The sequence below is a fragment of the Gossypium arboreum genome, chromosome 8 (assembly GCF_025698485.1).
Source record: "Gossypium arboreum isolate Shixiya-1 chromosome 8, ASM2569848v2, whole genome shotgun sequence".
NCBI lineage: Eukaryota > Viridiplantae > Streptophyta > Magnoliopsida > Malvales > Malvaceae > Gossypium > Gossypium arboreum.
Window position 1 is genome coordinate 140,057,908 of NC_069077.1, and position 16,693 is coordinate 140,074,600.

The window sequence follows — 16,693 nt, forward strand, 5'->3', positions numbered from 1 at the left end:
GAGGATATCGTTTCCCCATATCTCAGGCTAAAATTTCCATTATTATGAATGACGCTACATATTGCAAAAGTCGTATAACCAACGCATCGACTTTCGATTCCTTATCTATTTGAACTCAGACTTTTATTTACATCAAAGTATACGAGTTACGTATACATAGTCTGTCATCCACTCAGGATTAATGTATGTCACACTTTGAACGTCACGAGTTAATAAATTCATAAACGAATTCAAGATCTATTCTTCTTGAGTCTAGTCCAATGTATTGTCAGTCTAGTCAGTCACATCTATGTCTCTATCTTTTAGGAGTCATTCACTTTGATGCCTAAGATAAAACATCTCCTCAATTGGACTTGATAGACAACATATTGGTCTTTTAATTTGTTTGCTCATTTCCAATTAAACTAATGACATGTTTAGGTTCTTCTACCAATATAAGTTATCTTTCCGTATTACAACCTGACCACGTAATACCGCTTAGTATTAGTTTAAACATTAGACAATTAGCTATCTAATATTTGTTTCTATTTTGTGTTGCATGCAAAAATTACGCGAGGGCAGTTTACAAAAGGTATTAATATAATTCATGAATAATTTTCTTCACCAATCTGTTTAAAAAAATTACAAGTGCAAATAGACGAAAATACTACACTCATGGCACCAGATCCAACATTGATTCCCTTTAGGATCAGTCTTTTAAAGTATCTTCCTTCTGGCATCCTACTCGAACCTTTAACAATCGAATGTATTATCTTAGTGTCAGGATTTTTTACCTAACCTCCACGGAAAGTCGTGTACAATTCGTGGATGGGGGCGCATTGGTTGGTGGAGATAGGTACTTGCAAAACTTGGGAAAAGTGTTAATATTGAGTGTGTAAATAATAATGGAGGTACCTGGGAGCGCCATAGCTCAAACCTAGGTACCACCATCATTATTTACATGCTCAATACTAACACCTTTCTTGAGTCTTGCATGTACATGACTCCCATTCGTGAATTGTACACGACTCTTCATTGAAGCTGGGGACAAAACCTCGACACAAGAACAATTCCTTCAACTGATAAGGGTTTAAATTAGTTGTGGAGACGATGCTTCTAAGACTTCTCTCGAAAATAGTTGATTATCTCTCTAGAAACTTTAAATATTAGTTTGCATATGACTAGGAAGGTCCAAAGGGCAAGCAAGTCCCCTCGGATGAAAATATAGAGGTATAATCCTTTTAAAACACATGCATCAGAATCAAACAATGAGACATATTTTTAAATTCCAAATAAAAAAAAGGTACAAGGCTTAAAGCAAATTTAACTTGTATATTTATTGTTTCAAGCGTAAGAATTGATTGTTTTCCCCTTCGTATAAAGTTCAAGTTTCAATACACAGGCGGGCTGGGCTACTGTTGCATTCAAAAATCAAATAACATTTTCGGAAGGCAGAGAGCCTTCGTTTCGTAAATTCGAGAGAAAGCAAAACCATTCAAAGCGTAAGAAGAAGGAGAAAGTAAAAGCTTAAAAACCGAAGTGCTATTCGACGAGTTCCTCTCGGAGAAGAAAAACCTGAAAAAAACACTCAACGCAGGTAACAACTACTTTGAATAAAATAAATCGCCATTTCCATTTTGCTTCGTTTTGATATATATGTCTGTATATATTTTGCTCTTTCTCCCTCTCTATTTGTTTTTCGTTGTTCGATGAGAGTCCGTGCATGGTTTCCATGGCGTTCGCCTCGTCGGCCGGTCTGTCGGTCGGTCGGTTTGTCGTTTTGACATCGATTTTCTTTGCGTTTATTAAAAAATAAGAGCCGGTTAAAGTTTATAATTAACGGTTTTCGGTGCATTAAAATCGAAGATCGCGTTTTGTTATTTGTTGAGTAGATCAGGTGATTTTAATTTTGTTTAATTTAAGATATCTTATATCGTTTTTATTATTTTAAATTTATTTATTATTATTTATTTGTATAATTAAAAATTTCTGTTGTGACTTGTGAACTCGCTTGGTTTGTTCGCCAGTGGTTTTTCCCGGAAAATACGAGAAAAAGAAGGGGTAAAATAAATAGTAAAAACTAGAATCACTTTGTTTGTTGGTTTCCAAAAGGACCATTCACATCACTTTTGTTGAAGTGTTAAAACGTGGAATTTACGCTTACGGTGGAGTCGAGTTTTCAACAATTAAATTGATTTTCGAAGCAAATTTTCTTTTAGATGAGTTTTAACTTTAAAGAAAAAAGAGAAAATCGTTGAAAAAGAAATATCTCTGCCCTCTCTTTCCGGAAAAAAAAAAGTTAAAAAGAACGAGAGAAAAAAAGCGATAAATCAAAGATTCTTGGGAGCTTTGAAAAATGAAAGAAAATTGATTTTGAATGAGAACTAATAGTAGTATTAGTAAGAAATAGTGTGACTGTGCCATCTCTCCTGCGACATAACAGAGTGATGAGTAGCATATTCAAGGGGTCGCCATACCGGCGGCCTAATGACTTGGAGGCGGGTAGCAGTCGCTCCGCTCATTCCGACGATGAAGACCATGAGTCGTGTGCTGATCCGTTTGACATCACAAGTACTAAGAATGCTCCAATCGACCGACTCCGCCGCTGGAGGGTAATCCCCTAATTTCTCTCTTTTTTAAATTTTAGAAATATATATATAATTCACATATATATTATTTGATATATTCTGTGCTTTGTTAAGTGTTATAAGGCGAACATATTATTTTATGCCTTTGATTTTGGCGGTTTAGGTTACTAATTTTAGACGGATTAGAGACAAACCGTAATATCGAGGGTTAATCGTGCTTTCCTTTTTGGGCTTCCTGCAAATGAATCAAAGAGGGGCAACTGAACTGCTAATTGATTTTTTTTCCTCCTACCTTTGAATTTCTTTCACTTCATCCTTCCCTGTCATTTTTTTCTTTCTCTTTCATTCCAGAAATTTAATTTGGTCTTTTCCGTTCCTATTCAAGAGAAATATATACTGGTCTCACCTCTCTTGAATTATGGGCAATAAATTAATTGTTTAGCTGGCGTTTTCTCGTGTCTTGTTGCTTTTTCTATTTTCTTTCTGTTTCTTTTTTCCTAAGCAAAAGTAAATGATAGATTGGTCTCACCTGTCTTGAATTATAGAGCTATGTTTTAATTGTTTCGCTGGCTTGATTTGCTTTGTGCTTTTTTCTTGCTTAGTGATAACGTTTTACAAAAAGCAGAAGGAAAGGATAGATTGGTCTCACCTGTCTTGAATCATAGAGCAGTGCTTAATTGTTTCGGTGGCTTGCTCTCATGTTGTTGCTTTTTCTAGTTGCTTTCTTGTTTTCTGTTTATTGCTTATTAAACGGTTTACAAAAGGCAAAAGGGAATGATATGTAGCACTATGATTAATACGTATCACCAACTTTAACATAATTATCCTAAAATTTGTATTTTGCCCTTCTTTTTTTTGGATTTTAATTGGTACTTTTATATCCAAACATTCCCTTTTAGGTTTTTGTTCTCTTGAAGCGAAAACGAAGTATTACTGTAGTAAAAGTGAATAAATGATAGCTGAAACAGCACCCTCATGAGTAAAGCTTAGGATGGCAAGTGAGATAGTTATGTGTAAAAGTAACTGCAGAAACAAGTAGCAATAACAAAGATTTTCACCCACTTGCTAGTGGCCATTGTGACTTGTTCGCTTGGGCAGGTGGCTTGGCCTATTATTTACATCTGAGTATTGTTGAGCTGCAAATTTGAACTGAATCCTAATAACATTCCCAAATCCTGGCCTTAACCCAACCTAATTTGATCAAGAAAAGTTAACAATATAAACCCTCCCAATTTGAACCAAAACAACCTGAACTCAAATTATAACTAGAATCCAAATTTACCCATACATCCTGAGCATTAATCCATCCAGTTTAAACCAAAAACAATTTGAACTGGAATTACCTAGAATCCAAAATTATGCAAACAACCTGAACAATATAAATCCACCCTATTTGAACTATAAACAACCTTAACTCGAATTATTTGAACCCTAATGACTTGGATGCAACATCTGGAATGATTCAAACTCCAAATGACCGTAAAAATTTCAACTTGAAGTATTGATCCCATCCTTGACTCAAATTAAACCAAAATATGCCCTATTTGATCTTGAAACAACCTTAACTTGAATTAATCAAAATCCAAACAAGTTGAAGTGATCCAAAATTAAATTGGTTCGACTTTAAAACTCAATAATGCAGACTTGAATGATCAAAACATGATTTTTTTGAACCCTCATAACTTGAATGCTACATCGGAATGATTCAAACCCCAAATGGCAGTAATTTTTTTCAGCCTGAAGTATCAATCTTATCCCAAGCTCTGCTAGATCCACCCATTTGACAACTGTAGGTGTCATATATGTTTTTTTTTTCACGCTCTTTATGTTATGTTTGGGCTTCTTTTTTCTTTACTATTGAGAAGGTGATAATTCTCACGGGTACTGAATAGTATTCAACTTTCTTTTTTCTCTTTTGTAGCAAGCTGCACTAGTGCTCAATGCATCTCGTCGGTTTAGATACACCTTAGACTTGAAAAAGGAAGAAGAGAAGAAACAAATTTTAAGGAAGATTAGAGCACATGCGCAAGCTATACGAGTATGCTATTTTTGAATTTAGTTTTCTCATCGGATAAGTTGCATCTTTTTCCTTATAACTTTTTGTTTTTGGCTATGTTAGGCAGCATATCTTTTCAAACAAGCTGGGGAACAAGTAAATGGTAATCTATCCGACTTATCCTATCTTTAACTTTGTAGAATGGTGTTTAAGGATAATGTTTATATTTCACAGCTAGAGTTTGAGGTTCAGTTCTTTGCATGTTTCTTCGTTTATGGCAGATTATATGCTGTCATTTCTCTTTAGTCTTCACTATCTTGCTTCATCTCAAATGTATTTCCAACCCTTGTGACTTTCCCTTCCATTTCTCTGTAACTTGCCCATAGGGTGTTTGAGAGTTTTTAGACAGAAGCAGCATGTACTGCTAAAATGAAATGATAATATAGTTGTGAATTTCTCATTTTTGAAAAACCATAAATGATAATATACCTTTCTTTATGGTATTAAGTTTAATAACTTTAATACCATAAATTATAAAATTCCTTTCTTTATCACATACAGTTTCAATCAGTGTCTCGACATTTATTTTGTTCAATACTAATGTACAAAGCCAATGATTACATTTTTTCTAATCAACTTGAGCTTTTTCGTAGCAGTGCAATTGAGTTGATATAGATCTCTGTTTGGTCATTTGTCTTCTTTTCTTGCTTTTTATTTTTTCACAAAAAAATTGTTAAAATGTATTGTATTCTCTGTTCTACTCAATGGTTTTTTGCGCTGCTGCTGCTTATAAAAGCTCAGCATTTCGATGTAGATGTTTATCACAGTGCTTTGATTTGTAGGTACAACAACTCCACACCCAACTCCTGGCAGTGATTTTGCTTTTGGACCTGAGCAACTTGCTTCAGTGACTAGGGATCATAATTTTAATGCTCTGCAGGAATATGGAGGGGTAAGTTTGTGAAAACTAAACTTGTTGATTGATATTATGTTTGGTTTTAATTTTCTCTTATTTAGTTTTTTTCTTTTTTCTAATTCAGGTTAATGGGCTGGCAGAGTCACTAAAAACAAATTTGCAGAAAGGTATTCCAGGGGATGACTCTGACTTACTGAAACGGAGGAATGCATTTGGTTCAAACACATATCCTCGGAAAAAAGGAAGGAGTTTCTGGGTGGGTATCTATATATATCGGTTTCATTTTCTATATCTATTCTCTGTCTTTGTTGTTTCTTGGTTCCCCCTGTTTATATTCTTTTCTTAAAGAACCTCTTTTTTGGGTTCTGAGTAGAATATCTATGTTAATCTTTACTTTCTTTCACACAGAGGTTTGTTTGGGAAGCTTGCCAAGATCTTACTTTGATGATTTTGGTGGTAGCTGCTGTAGCTTCTCTGGCTTTGGGTATAAAGACAGAGGTGAGCTCTTCTGTGTATGGTCAATTAGAGTTGCTTTTTTTATAAAACTACACTTTATGGAAGTAACGCAAATAGAAGGGATCGTCTTTTGTTTCTTAAAATCTTAGAGGAGGATGACATGTGTAATGCTGGTCTTTTATCACTTAGTTTTATGGATTCAAATTATCTTTGTCTTCGATGTACTACTTGGATTTTAAAACTAGAATGTCATGTGGATTGAATTATATGTTCTTAACTAGTTATTAACATGAGGTCCAGTAGTATTGCTAAACATTTACCTTGCAGTGTATAATAGCTTCATATTCTTGGATGTGATGAATAATTATTTAAGATTATTTTTTCTTCAAGTCTTTCTTCTGTTCTAAGCCTTTGGGCCTCTTAAGAAATAATTTTTAGTTTACACGTCCCATGTTGCATGTTTCATTTACAGGGTCCCAAGGAAGGCTGGTATGATGGGGGTAGCATAGCATTTGCGGTTTTCCTTGTTATTATTGTGACAGGTGCTGAACTAATTGTTTAAGTTTTGTGTAATGCATGAAAATTTTCTCCCTTTTGGTTCTTATTATTTATGAGGTTTTAAATTTGCAGCTATTAGTGACTATAGACAATCTCTTCAGTTCCAAAAACTTGATGAAGAGAAGAGAAACATACATTTGGAGGTTGGTGATGATCGGTTAACCATTGAATTGAGTACAAACAATATTCTTCTGGAATTTATAATTGAATGTATTTCAGGTTGTTAGAGGAGGTAGACGAGTTGAAATTTCAATATATGATATTGTTGTTGGTGATATCATACCCCTCAATATTGGTGATCAGGTATTGGCTTTTATCATGTCTCTTTTACCTTATTATCTTTTTAATGCATTATTTGACTGTTTTTCTAATCTTCTCTTTAGGTCCCTGCTGATGGAATTCTAATCTCCGGTCATTCACTTGCAATAGATGAATCTAGCATGACAGGAGAGAGTGATATAGTAAGCCTTATGACTTGCCGTGCTATTCATTGAAATTCTTGCACTGTGCATTCTTTGAAATTGCTATTTCATCCTGCTTTAGGTTCAGAAGGATGCAAAGCAGCCTTTTTTAATGTCTGGCTGCAAGGTGGCGGATGGAAGTGGCACTATGCTGGTAAACTTTACTCCTTTTGTATCTCGAAACCATTATATTGTGTTTTTTACAGCAAGTGGCCTGTTCCAGTTTTTTAATATTGACTTTAGACACTGGGTCGTAAAGTTATTGAACTTAATACTGTCAATTCTTCTGTTCCTCACAACTAGCTGTATTTATGTATTGGAGTACACGAACTCTCTTCTTAATACCTGGTCTTTTAACATTTTAGTCAGAAACTTTTGGGTTGCAGTTTTGGCTCTCTTCCTTGGGAACAAATGTATATTTCATGCAGATGAAATCACTCTTTTAGTGTCCTATATTTGTCCATTCACATCTTCTTTTTGGTGCATTGTAGACTGAAACCGTGTCTCTCTTTATAGCTCAACTATGATCATCTTTGTTTAAATCTCAGGTAACAGGGGTTGGGATTAATACTGAGTGGGGTTTACTCATGGCTAATCTGTCAGAAGACACCGGTGAAGAAACACCCTTGCAGGTTTCAGTTTCCCCGTGACAGCAATTTATGAAATTTTAGGTTGTACTTGTTATCTTCACCTCAATTAATTGTTTTTAGGTGCGCTTGAATGGGGTTGCGACTTTCATTGGTTTTGTTGGACTCAGTGTAGCTTTTGCTGTTTTGGTCGTCCTTTTAGTTAGGTAAAATTTGGCTTAATGACAATCTCTTCTGCTTCTCCCACTCCCTGTTTTTTAGTCCCATTGCTGTTTGATTTGTTCTTAAAATTTTCCTATTCACTCAGGTACTTCACCGGCCATACTGAAGACTCGAATGGAAGACAACAATTTGTTGCAGGCAAAACTAGTGTGGGAAATGCTATAGATGGAGCCATTAAAATTGTCACTGTTGCAGTATGTGCTCCTTATTTATGATCCTTTGTCCTCATCTTATGTGCACCCTTAAGGGGATATGTGTTTGTGTGTGTATGACATTTTGAACTTTGTAGGTCACAATTGTAGTTGTTGCGGTGCCTGAAGGGCTTCCTTTAGCCGTCACCTTAACGTAAGTTCATTTTATATGTAGAAGTATTTGAAATCCAGAAAATTTATGGATCCTCATTGTTTTTTATTGGATATCTTGATATCGGGTTGCATTTTGTATAGAGGCCATATGTTTTCTCTTGCGAGTTGGTCTGTCTCCTTATGTTTTCCCCTAGTTGTTTTAGTTATGTTAGTTGTGCTAACGCTTCATAGTACTGTTGTTATATAAATTCCAAATATCTCATCTTTTGTTTCATATGGCTGATGCTGCAGTTTATGAAGTGTAATTGTGCAAATAATAGGAAAAGTTATTTCATATGTTCATATGTGTAATTTCGATTTATCCGTTCCATTATCTTTTTTAATATAATAGTTGTGTGATTATGATGCAGCCTTGCTTACTCGATGAAGAAAATGATGGCTGATAAAGCTCTGGTGCGTATAATGAGTTTTTTTTATGTGTTTTTTTTTGACATTCATGAAAAATTGTTTTGTGGAATAGCTGTTTTTCATGCTGCTTAATAGGATTTGAACTGCAGGTGCGCAGGCTTTCTGCTTGTGAGACCATGGGTTCTGCGACAACAATTTGCAGTGACAAGACTGGGACCTTGACATTGAATCAGGCAAGTTAGGATGTGTTTTCTTTTGTACATGAGTGATTTTCATGGGTTTTGTTTTTCTTTTTAGTTGAACTTTAAGAATATAACATCATTCCTTTTGAATATTTTTCACTGTTTTCATTGAAGAATTGCTGTTATACATTAATAATTTTTAATAACGTGCATAAATTGACGTCAGCATGTGGGACTCTAAACCTATTTGCTGATAAAAATAAAGTGCTCTTGGTAAATTTTAAGCATAGAGCTGATACAATGCGGCATAAAATGTTAAATCAATTGCTATTTGTAAAATTGGTAAAATTAGAACAATAATGAAGGTTATATAATATAAATACTGCATTGATTTATTATGTGTATCTAGAACATCAATTGATAATTGAAAGACATTTTAGATTATTTGGTGAACAAATTGCACTTACTGAGGCATTGGTTTGTCTCGATTCATAAACCTTTCAAAATTATTTATGGTTTGCGATTAATTTACTATTGTAGTTTTTGGTCCTAATTTTAAATTATTGAACAACTGTTTAACTCATGGAAGGACATTAGTTCACAAATTATGACTTTAAAATTAATTCTTGTAACATCAAAAAAATCTTATAATTTGTAGTTTTACGTTTTCAGATCAACCCTTTAAATGCATATCAATTGAACTTTTGACAACAATATCAATGTATTTATTGAGGCATATTCCCATCCTAGGATAGCACCAAAGTCTCTTCCCTAGCAATATTGATGAAAGAAAAATACCACACTTGATGGGTTTTGCGTTTATATGAAGCGGGATTCAAAATTTTTTTACAACTTAAAAAATTAATTATAGCTAAATGATTGCTAAACAGACAGGTTCCAGAGGTGGCACTTGGGTGGGATAGATGTTAGGAGAATGGCCGTAATAAAAACTCTCTCTATGCTTTATCCATCTAATTATAAAGTTTATTTCTGCACAGATGACTGTGGTTGAAGCTTATGCTGGTGGAAGAAAAAATGATCCTCCAGAAAGGCGCTCAGAGTTACCTGATACACTAGTCTCATTACTTATTGAGGGCATCGCAGTGAATGCAAATGGCAGTGTCTTCACCCCAGAGGCATGTCTCAGTAGCTCAATTTTTTTTTTTGAATTATGTTTCTTGAGCTGTCTTTAGTAAATGTCTTCCGTTTTTACTTTCTTTGGTTTCTTTAGGGAGGTGGAGATGTAGAGGTTTCTGGATCACCAACAGAAAAAGCAATTCTTAATTGGGGGATCAAGGTTGCATATCTAACCTCATGATATCTTCTTGTCCTTGTTTGTTTCTAACTTTAATACTAATCTTTAGTCCTTGAATCCTGTAGCTTGGTATGGATTTTGATGCTGTTAGGTCAGGCTCTTCAATTGTTCATGTATTCCCCTTCAACTCAGAGAAAAAACGAGGCGGTGTTGCAATTCGATTGGTAGTGTCACTATACTGTTAACTTTTATGAGCAATTTTATCATCAACGTCTGCATTTTGAATGTTGACTGAAATTTTAACCCTTTTTTGTGATCAAGTTTCAAGCAAGGATAATTAGAATTCTGGTGATATATGACCCTTCTTTTGAATGGGTATTCATTATATGCCTTAAACATCTATGGCTCCCTTCTTTCCTTTTAGTTTTAATCTATGCATGCATATGCAATCAGTTGAAGTTCCATTCAGATTGTTGATGTTGCTTTTCTTTTTTTGGGTGGGGAGGTGAGGGGGTGGGGGGGTGTACTTCTGAGGCTTTGTTGTTGTGGTTGCAGTTGAGTTTACGGTCATTATTTGAGAAGTTTCTGGGTAACTGGTGACATTTAGGAAGATCCTAACAGTAATATTAATAGTTGAACATGTTGTAATACTAATGATAATGACTGTTATAGGAAGATTAGTGACAACAGCTGCTCAAGCCTCAAATAGTAACCCCATTTTCATCTCGAAGGTTTTCTTTAACCTAGGCTTCAGATTAAATTAGTTAAGAACAACAATACTGCTGAAGACTTCTTTCTAGATTTTTCCCCTTGTTGTATATCTATAGATCATCTTACTTAGAACAACATCAATCGTATGATAAAAAAATATTATTACAGGCTGCAACTGAATCTAGAAATGTCTTGGGTTGAAAGATGGTGGTGGATACTTTTAGAAATAATTACGTATATTTTTTATATTCATAATATCTTCTTTCTAAGCCAATTAAACAACTTTTCTTCTGATTCTACAATTTTTTATGATAATTTGTCTCCAGCCGGACTCTAAAGTTCATATTCACTGGAAAGGGGCAGCTGAAATAGTTTTAGCTGCATGCACTCGGTACCTTGACACTAATGGTGAAGCTGTAGCAATGGATGAAGAAAAGGTTTGAGAAACTTTGCCTATTAAACATCATTGTTGCCTCCTTTTTTCTTTAGTTGAATCATGGTTACTCTATTTTTGTATTTGATTAAACTTTTTAAAATTTTCAACTATGTAGTTCATAATGCTTGTAATTTGATATCGTTAGGATTGCGGTTGCTAACATTTTGAAGGAAATGTATTTCTTGAAATTATCCTCTTCAGATGGCCTTTTTCGAGAAGGCGATTGAAACTATGGCAGCTGGTAGTTTGCGCTGTGTTGCAATTGCATACAGATCATATGACAGTGAAAAGGTTCCGACTAATGAAGAAGAGCTTGCTAAATGGGCCTTACCTGAGGATGACCTTGTTTTACTGGCTGTTGTTGGCATAAAGGTATCTATCTCTGGGAGTAATTATGTGTTGTTTTTGTGTCATCTTCTTAGTTTATATATTATTATGATTTGCATATGGTGAATGGTCATTATTGTTTGAGATAGTTTATGTTTACTCCTGTGCTCATATATGGAGGAGGTAAGACAATGTGATAGAAGCACCACCATTGCTTTGTCATTCGCTACTCCTCATTATCTTCTTGAAATGATTGTTCCTTGTCCTCAATGTTATCTGTACTGTTTCTTTGTTGTCTGCAGCTCTTTTTCATTCTTCTTGGTATATGAAATAGCTTTCCTTATAATAGTATCTCACCCTTCGCCAATTTTGCCTTTGATGGAGAACAAATTTGTTTTTCTAATCGGAGTTCTTATGCTTTCTTTTTCTCTATTTAAAATGAAGTCATTTTTATCCATTTATGGTGAATATTTTCATCCCCAGCCCGTCTTAAACCTTAAATTGTAGATTTATGTCTTGTGGTCAGTGAAGCGTGTTGTCTCCAGTTGTGCTGGATTGCAAAATGTGAGCAGTTAAATAAAAGATTAAAGATAATAATGAGTTTGAATGTTGAGTGGCTACGTATTAACACTCCCGAAAATAAGTGCGAACGTAGAGGTTTAGAGGATGTATTTAGAATAAGTGCGCTCGGGAGAAACAGTACGTCAGATCCTCTGCTGTTAATATCAGAAAATAAGTCGGTCTGGACATGAAAAAGGAGACCTCAAAATCTCATCATAAGATTCGGTTAGAAAGATGACACCCCTGTTAACGGAGGGGAAGAGCAAGGAGGATATGATTGGAAACTGTAAAATTGATTTCACCTTGTTCCGAGTTGAGCTTGGTCTAATATGATTTATTTAGCTAACCTTACACACTGAGAAAGACTTGGTCCTTGTGGGCTTATATTTTGAAGTTTACAAAGTTAGATAATCTAAAACCTACATTTCTTGTTTCAACATTCATGTACAGTTATGAATTTAGTTTTTGCTTGATTTGTAATTCGCATTGGGGATTTATGCAGGATCCTTGTCGTCCTAGTGTCAAAAAATCAGTGCAGTTATGCCAAAAGGCTGGTGTAAAGGTATAATTATTTATATGTGGTAATTCTTTTAACCTACAAATGTGGCATTTGATAGCGATTGTAAATTTACAAATTGCTTTCTTTTCATTTTGCTTACATGGTGACCATTGGTCTTCTTCCATCCGTGTGCCATAGGTACGCATGGTCACTGGTGACAATCTTAAAACAGCTAGGGCAATTGCTTTAGAGTGTGGGATATTATCATCAGATGCTCCCGAATCTAGTCTCATTGAAGGGAAAGTTTTCCGTTCACTATCTGATTCAGAAAGGGAAGAAGTTGCGGAGAAAATATCTGTATGCACTGCTTCTCCATTTTTCTGAATTTGCCTTGAAGCTTAAAAACAAGAACATGGAATTTAAATAAATTATGCTATTTATGGATAGGTGATGGGCCGATCATCACCAAATGATAAACTTCTGCTTGTGCAAGCATTAAGGAGGAAGGGACATGTTGTTGCTGTAACTGGAGATGGCACCAATGATGCTCCTGCCCTGCATGAGGTATGTCATTCTCTTTTCTTTTTACCCGTTGTCAGGATAAAACATGGTTACATTGGATTATTATTAAAATTCTTAATTTCAAGTCTTTGGACTACAGGCTGACATCGGTCTTGCAATGGGTATTCAAGGGACAGAAGTTGCAAAAGAGAGTTCAGATATCATCATTTTGGATGATAATTTTGCTTCGGTTGTGAAGGTACTGTATTTTTTTCTTCCCATTGCTTAACTTTGAGATCTCTTTTCTTAAACAAACCTAATCACGAACATCTTATGAATTTAGGTTGTCCGATGGGGTCGATCTGTATATGCAAATATCCAAAAGTTCATCCAGTTTCAACTTACAGTTAATGTTGCAGCTCTTGTTATAAATGTTGTAGCCGCAGTTTCTTCTGGTGATGTTCCACTGAATGCTGTCCAGGTTTGTTCATCATATGCCTATATGCATTTATGTGTCAACACATATGAATGGAGATGAGTATTGTATTTTTCTTTCACTCTATGCAGCTTCTGTGGGTCAATCTTATTATGGATACTCTTGGAGCATTAGCATTAGCTACTGAGCCTCCAACCGACCACTTGATGCACCGGCCCCCTGTTGGTCGTAGGTATGAGATTTTGATTAAATCTTGTTTCTTAACCTACATTAGCACATGCCGAGGATACGCCTTGACAAATCTTGTGTTGACGGATCGTATGATGCATTTGTCTATATTTTGTTCCTCATCTTTTCTTTTTTTCGTGGTTTGTGTTTCAGGGAACCTCTTATAACTAATATCATGTGGAGGAACTTGCTTATACAGGTAACGTCCTTACTTATTTTGGTAAATTTGTAAACTAAAGTTCTTCTCCTGGTTATTGTGGCCTATAGCAAAAGTATGGCGATTTTTCTGAGCTGGCATTGTCTATGGAAATTTCAGGCCATATACCAAGTGACCGTTCTACTCGTTCTCAATTTTGATGGTAAGAAGATATTGCATCTGGAGCATGAAAGCAAGGAGCATGCTAACAGAGTGAAGAATACGCTGATATTTAATGCATTTGTCCTTTGTCAAGTAAGCCGCTACTACTCGAATAAGAAGTTAACAAAATTTGATGCAGTTGGATTAAATATACTATAACTGGTTCTTACTTCTTTCAAGTCCGGTCCTCCTGTTCTATTTTATTTAAATTCTGGCTCTGGTTGTTTGCATTTGAATGGAGCATAAACTAGTGACCCGAATCAGCTTGAATTCGTACATGCAATAACTTAAGTCAATCGCAGATCTTTAATGAGTTCAATGCTCGGAAGCCGGAAGAAGTGAACATTTTCCGTGGACTTAGCAAAAACTATCTGTTCATCGGAATAGTGGCGATAACCATAATACTTCAGGTGAAATTTATTTGTTAGTAATTGATCTGTTTTGGCATTTACTTTAGATTGTTCTTGATGCTACGTTGTTTTATCTTGTTGTGCAGGCTATTATCGTTGAGTTTCTTGGGAAGTTTGCTAAAACTGAGAAGCTTAGCTGGCAGCTGTGGCTGGTATCGATTGGTATCGGTTTTATCAGGTTGGTGGCTTTTCCAATGGCGGATTCAAAGTTAAAATTATTTTTTGAAAATCATGTTCTTCAAAGTTCATTATCTTACTATTGATTTCATTTTTAAATCAGTTGGCCCCTTGCTATCCTTGGGAAGTTCATACCGGTTCCAGAAACTCCAGTCAGTCGGGTCTTTTCTAGGATGTTCTACCGTCGAAGAAATCAAAGTAAGGATCTCCATTTCTGTATATATTAGACATGTGAATTTTGGCCTGGAACCCAAAAGTAGACCTGATTAACCCGATCCAAACCCGATTTCACCACAGGGCGCCAACAATCCATATAAAAAAATGCCTGAGCCCACCCAAAATTTCCCAAACTTGACCCATTATGACCTGAACAAGTAACTTGAGAAAAATCAACTAGAAAACAATCAAAACTGATCTAAAAATAATAAAAATCTAAAATGATCTGAATCCGGGATTATTTTGAAAATTTTACCCAACTTCAACCCGAGTCGCACAACCTATTGTGCACGTGAGCAGGTAACTTAAAATGACCCCACCAGAACTGATCCGAGTCCGAAATCCCGAAGTTACACAAACCTAAAACGATCCAATGAAGATTGGATGGATTTAAAAGAAAGTTGACGCAGTTTATTCTTATTTAAGATCATTATGCCTTAATTTATTGATTTGAACTCAGATGTTTCAGGTAGTCAAAAGCATGAGGACTCAAATGCTACATCTATAAGAAATTGAAAAGGGAATGTTTGTCTATAGGTGTGTGTGATACTGATGTATTTTGCCATTTTCCCCCTCCTTTTCGGATGACAACAAATGTTAACACAAAAAAACTGAACATACATACGGAGAATTTCAAGACTGCCGGCTTCACATGTTTCGGATTCTTTTTTTCCTTTTAACAGAAGTCTTGAATTGGAGTTGTTGTTTTTCTATTACATGATGATATTTTAGTTAGAGCTGGTAAATACCAAAGCATCATACCCCTGTTTCTAAATCCTTTCCTATTGCGTTTTCCCTATATTTGATTTATTCGTTTGTTTTTTTATTTTTAAAAAAAGGGTGCTATTTATAGATAAAAATAAAGAACTGCAGATGTCTTCTTGATTTCATTAATTAAAAATGTTCCCAGTTTCGTTTTATTTTGATCTGTCTTTTGTCTCTTCGATATGTTGTTCGGGATTTGCGCACTTTTTAAAATTTTAGAACTACTTCCATTTAATTTGAAAAAATAATTTGCCAGTGCACACAAGTTATCGCGCATATATTTAGGGATAACGGCAGCTTTTACCCCTATACTGTACCAAATCTTTCAATGTGGTACTGGTATTTTCAATATTTTCAAAATTGTTCGTGTCTTTGCTACCTTAACGGCGTTAATTAGTCCAATTATTGGTTGGCACTTGGAGGGGAAAAATTAAACAGTCGAAGTCCAAGGACTTTAAAATAATTATACCAGGTTTTATTTTTATACTTTTTTCCCTCTGGTATTTTTTTCATGTCTTCTTCCTCAACCCAAGTTGCTGCCGGCGGTTGTTCTCTTTTTCTTGTGAAAAGTGGCACCGGAGTGTAGCTCTACGTCACACTTTCAATAGCTCAACATTAGACTAAGGGTGAGCAAAACTCGATTCGACTCGAAAAAATTAAAAAAAAATTCGAATTTCTAGTTAAACGAATCGAGTAATTCGAGTCAACTCGAATTTTTTTTTTTGAATTTCGAGTTGGAATCGAGTTGAGTTTTCGAATTCGAATAACTTGAATAATTCGAATAATTCGAATATTAAATTATAGTATTTTACATTTTTACATCAAACTCCCAAACCTTTTTACTTTTCTCTCAAAATTTTTACTCCTTCCTATTTTCCCCCCAAAACTTTTACTCCTCTTCTATCCTAAACCCCCAATCTACCCAAAATCCATTTCCTACCAAAATTTTACTCTCCCATTTACTTTTTCTCAAAATTTTTTATTTTTTCCCATAATTTTTACTCCCTCCCACTTTCCCCCTAAAACTTTTACTTCCTTCCAATCCCACCTCCCATCTTCCCCAAATCCATCCCCCCTAATTTTTTTTTAATATTTTCCCTCTAAAATTTTACTCCCTCTATTTACTTTCCCTCAAACTTTTATCCCCAAAACTTT

General features: G+C 35.1%; 1 protein-coding gene across 3 annotated transcripts; it reads left to right on the top strand.

Annotated features, from left to right (window-relative positions):
• Positions 1 to 1,155: 1,155 nt before the first annotated feature.
• LOC108469601 (calcium-transporting ATPase 10, plasma membrane-type-like) lies at positions 1,156 to 15,548 on the top strand. Of its 3 annotated transcripts, none has more exons than XM_017770519.2 (36): positions 1,156 to 1,282; positions 1,363 to 1,576; positions 2,423 to 2,591; positions 4,489 to 4,605; positions 4,687 to 4,726; positions 5,406 to 5,515; positions 5,604 to 5,735; positions 5,888 to 5,977; positions 6,408 to 6,477; positions 6,566 to 6,636; positions 6,713 to 6,796; positions 6,877 to 6,954; positions 7,037 to 7,108; positions 7,503 to 7,586; positions 7,665 to 7,747; positions 7,849 to 7,957; positions 8,053 to 8,108; positions 8,479 to 8,521; positions 8,626 to 8,709; positions 9,657 to 9,794; positions 9,890 to 9,955; positions 10,039 to 10,137; positions 10,951 to 11,061; positions 11,262 to 11,432; positions 12,451 to 12,510; positions 12,646 to 12,804; positions 12,895 to 13,011; positions 13,109 to 13,207; positions 13,292 to 13,429; positions 13,516 to 13,616; positions 13,766 to 13,811; positions 13,929 to 14,063; positions 14,273 to 14,380; positions 14,467 to 14,558; positions 14,661 to 14,755; positions 15,234 to 15,548. In XM_017770519.2, exons 3-36 carry the CDS (start codon positions 2,427 to 2,429, stop codon positions 15,287 to 15,289), a joined length of 3,279 nt encoding a protein of 1,092 aa, XP_017626008.1. In that variant the 5' UTR covers positions 1,156 to 1,282; positions 1,363 to 1,576; positions 2,423 to 2,426; the 3' UTR covers positions 15,290 to 15,548. The 3 variants fall into 3 exon arrangements, with proteins under 3 accessions (XP_017626008.1, XP_017626009.1, XP_052887599.1); XM_017770520.2 differs by having other exon boundaries at positions 15,243 to 15,548; XM_053031639.1 differs by having other exon boundaries at positions 1,229 to 1,576; positions 9,657 to 9,798; positions 9,894 to 9,955.
• The last annotated feature ends 1,145 nt before the right edge of the window (positions 15,549 to 16,693 follow it).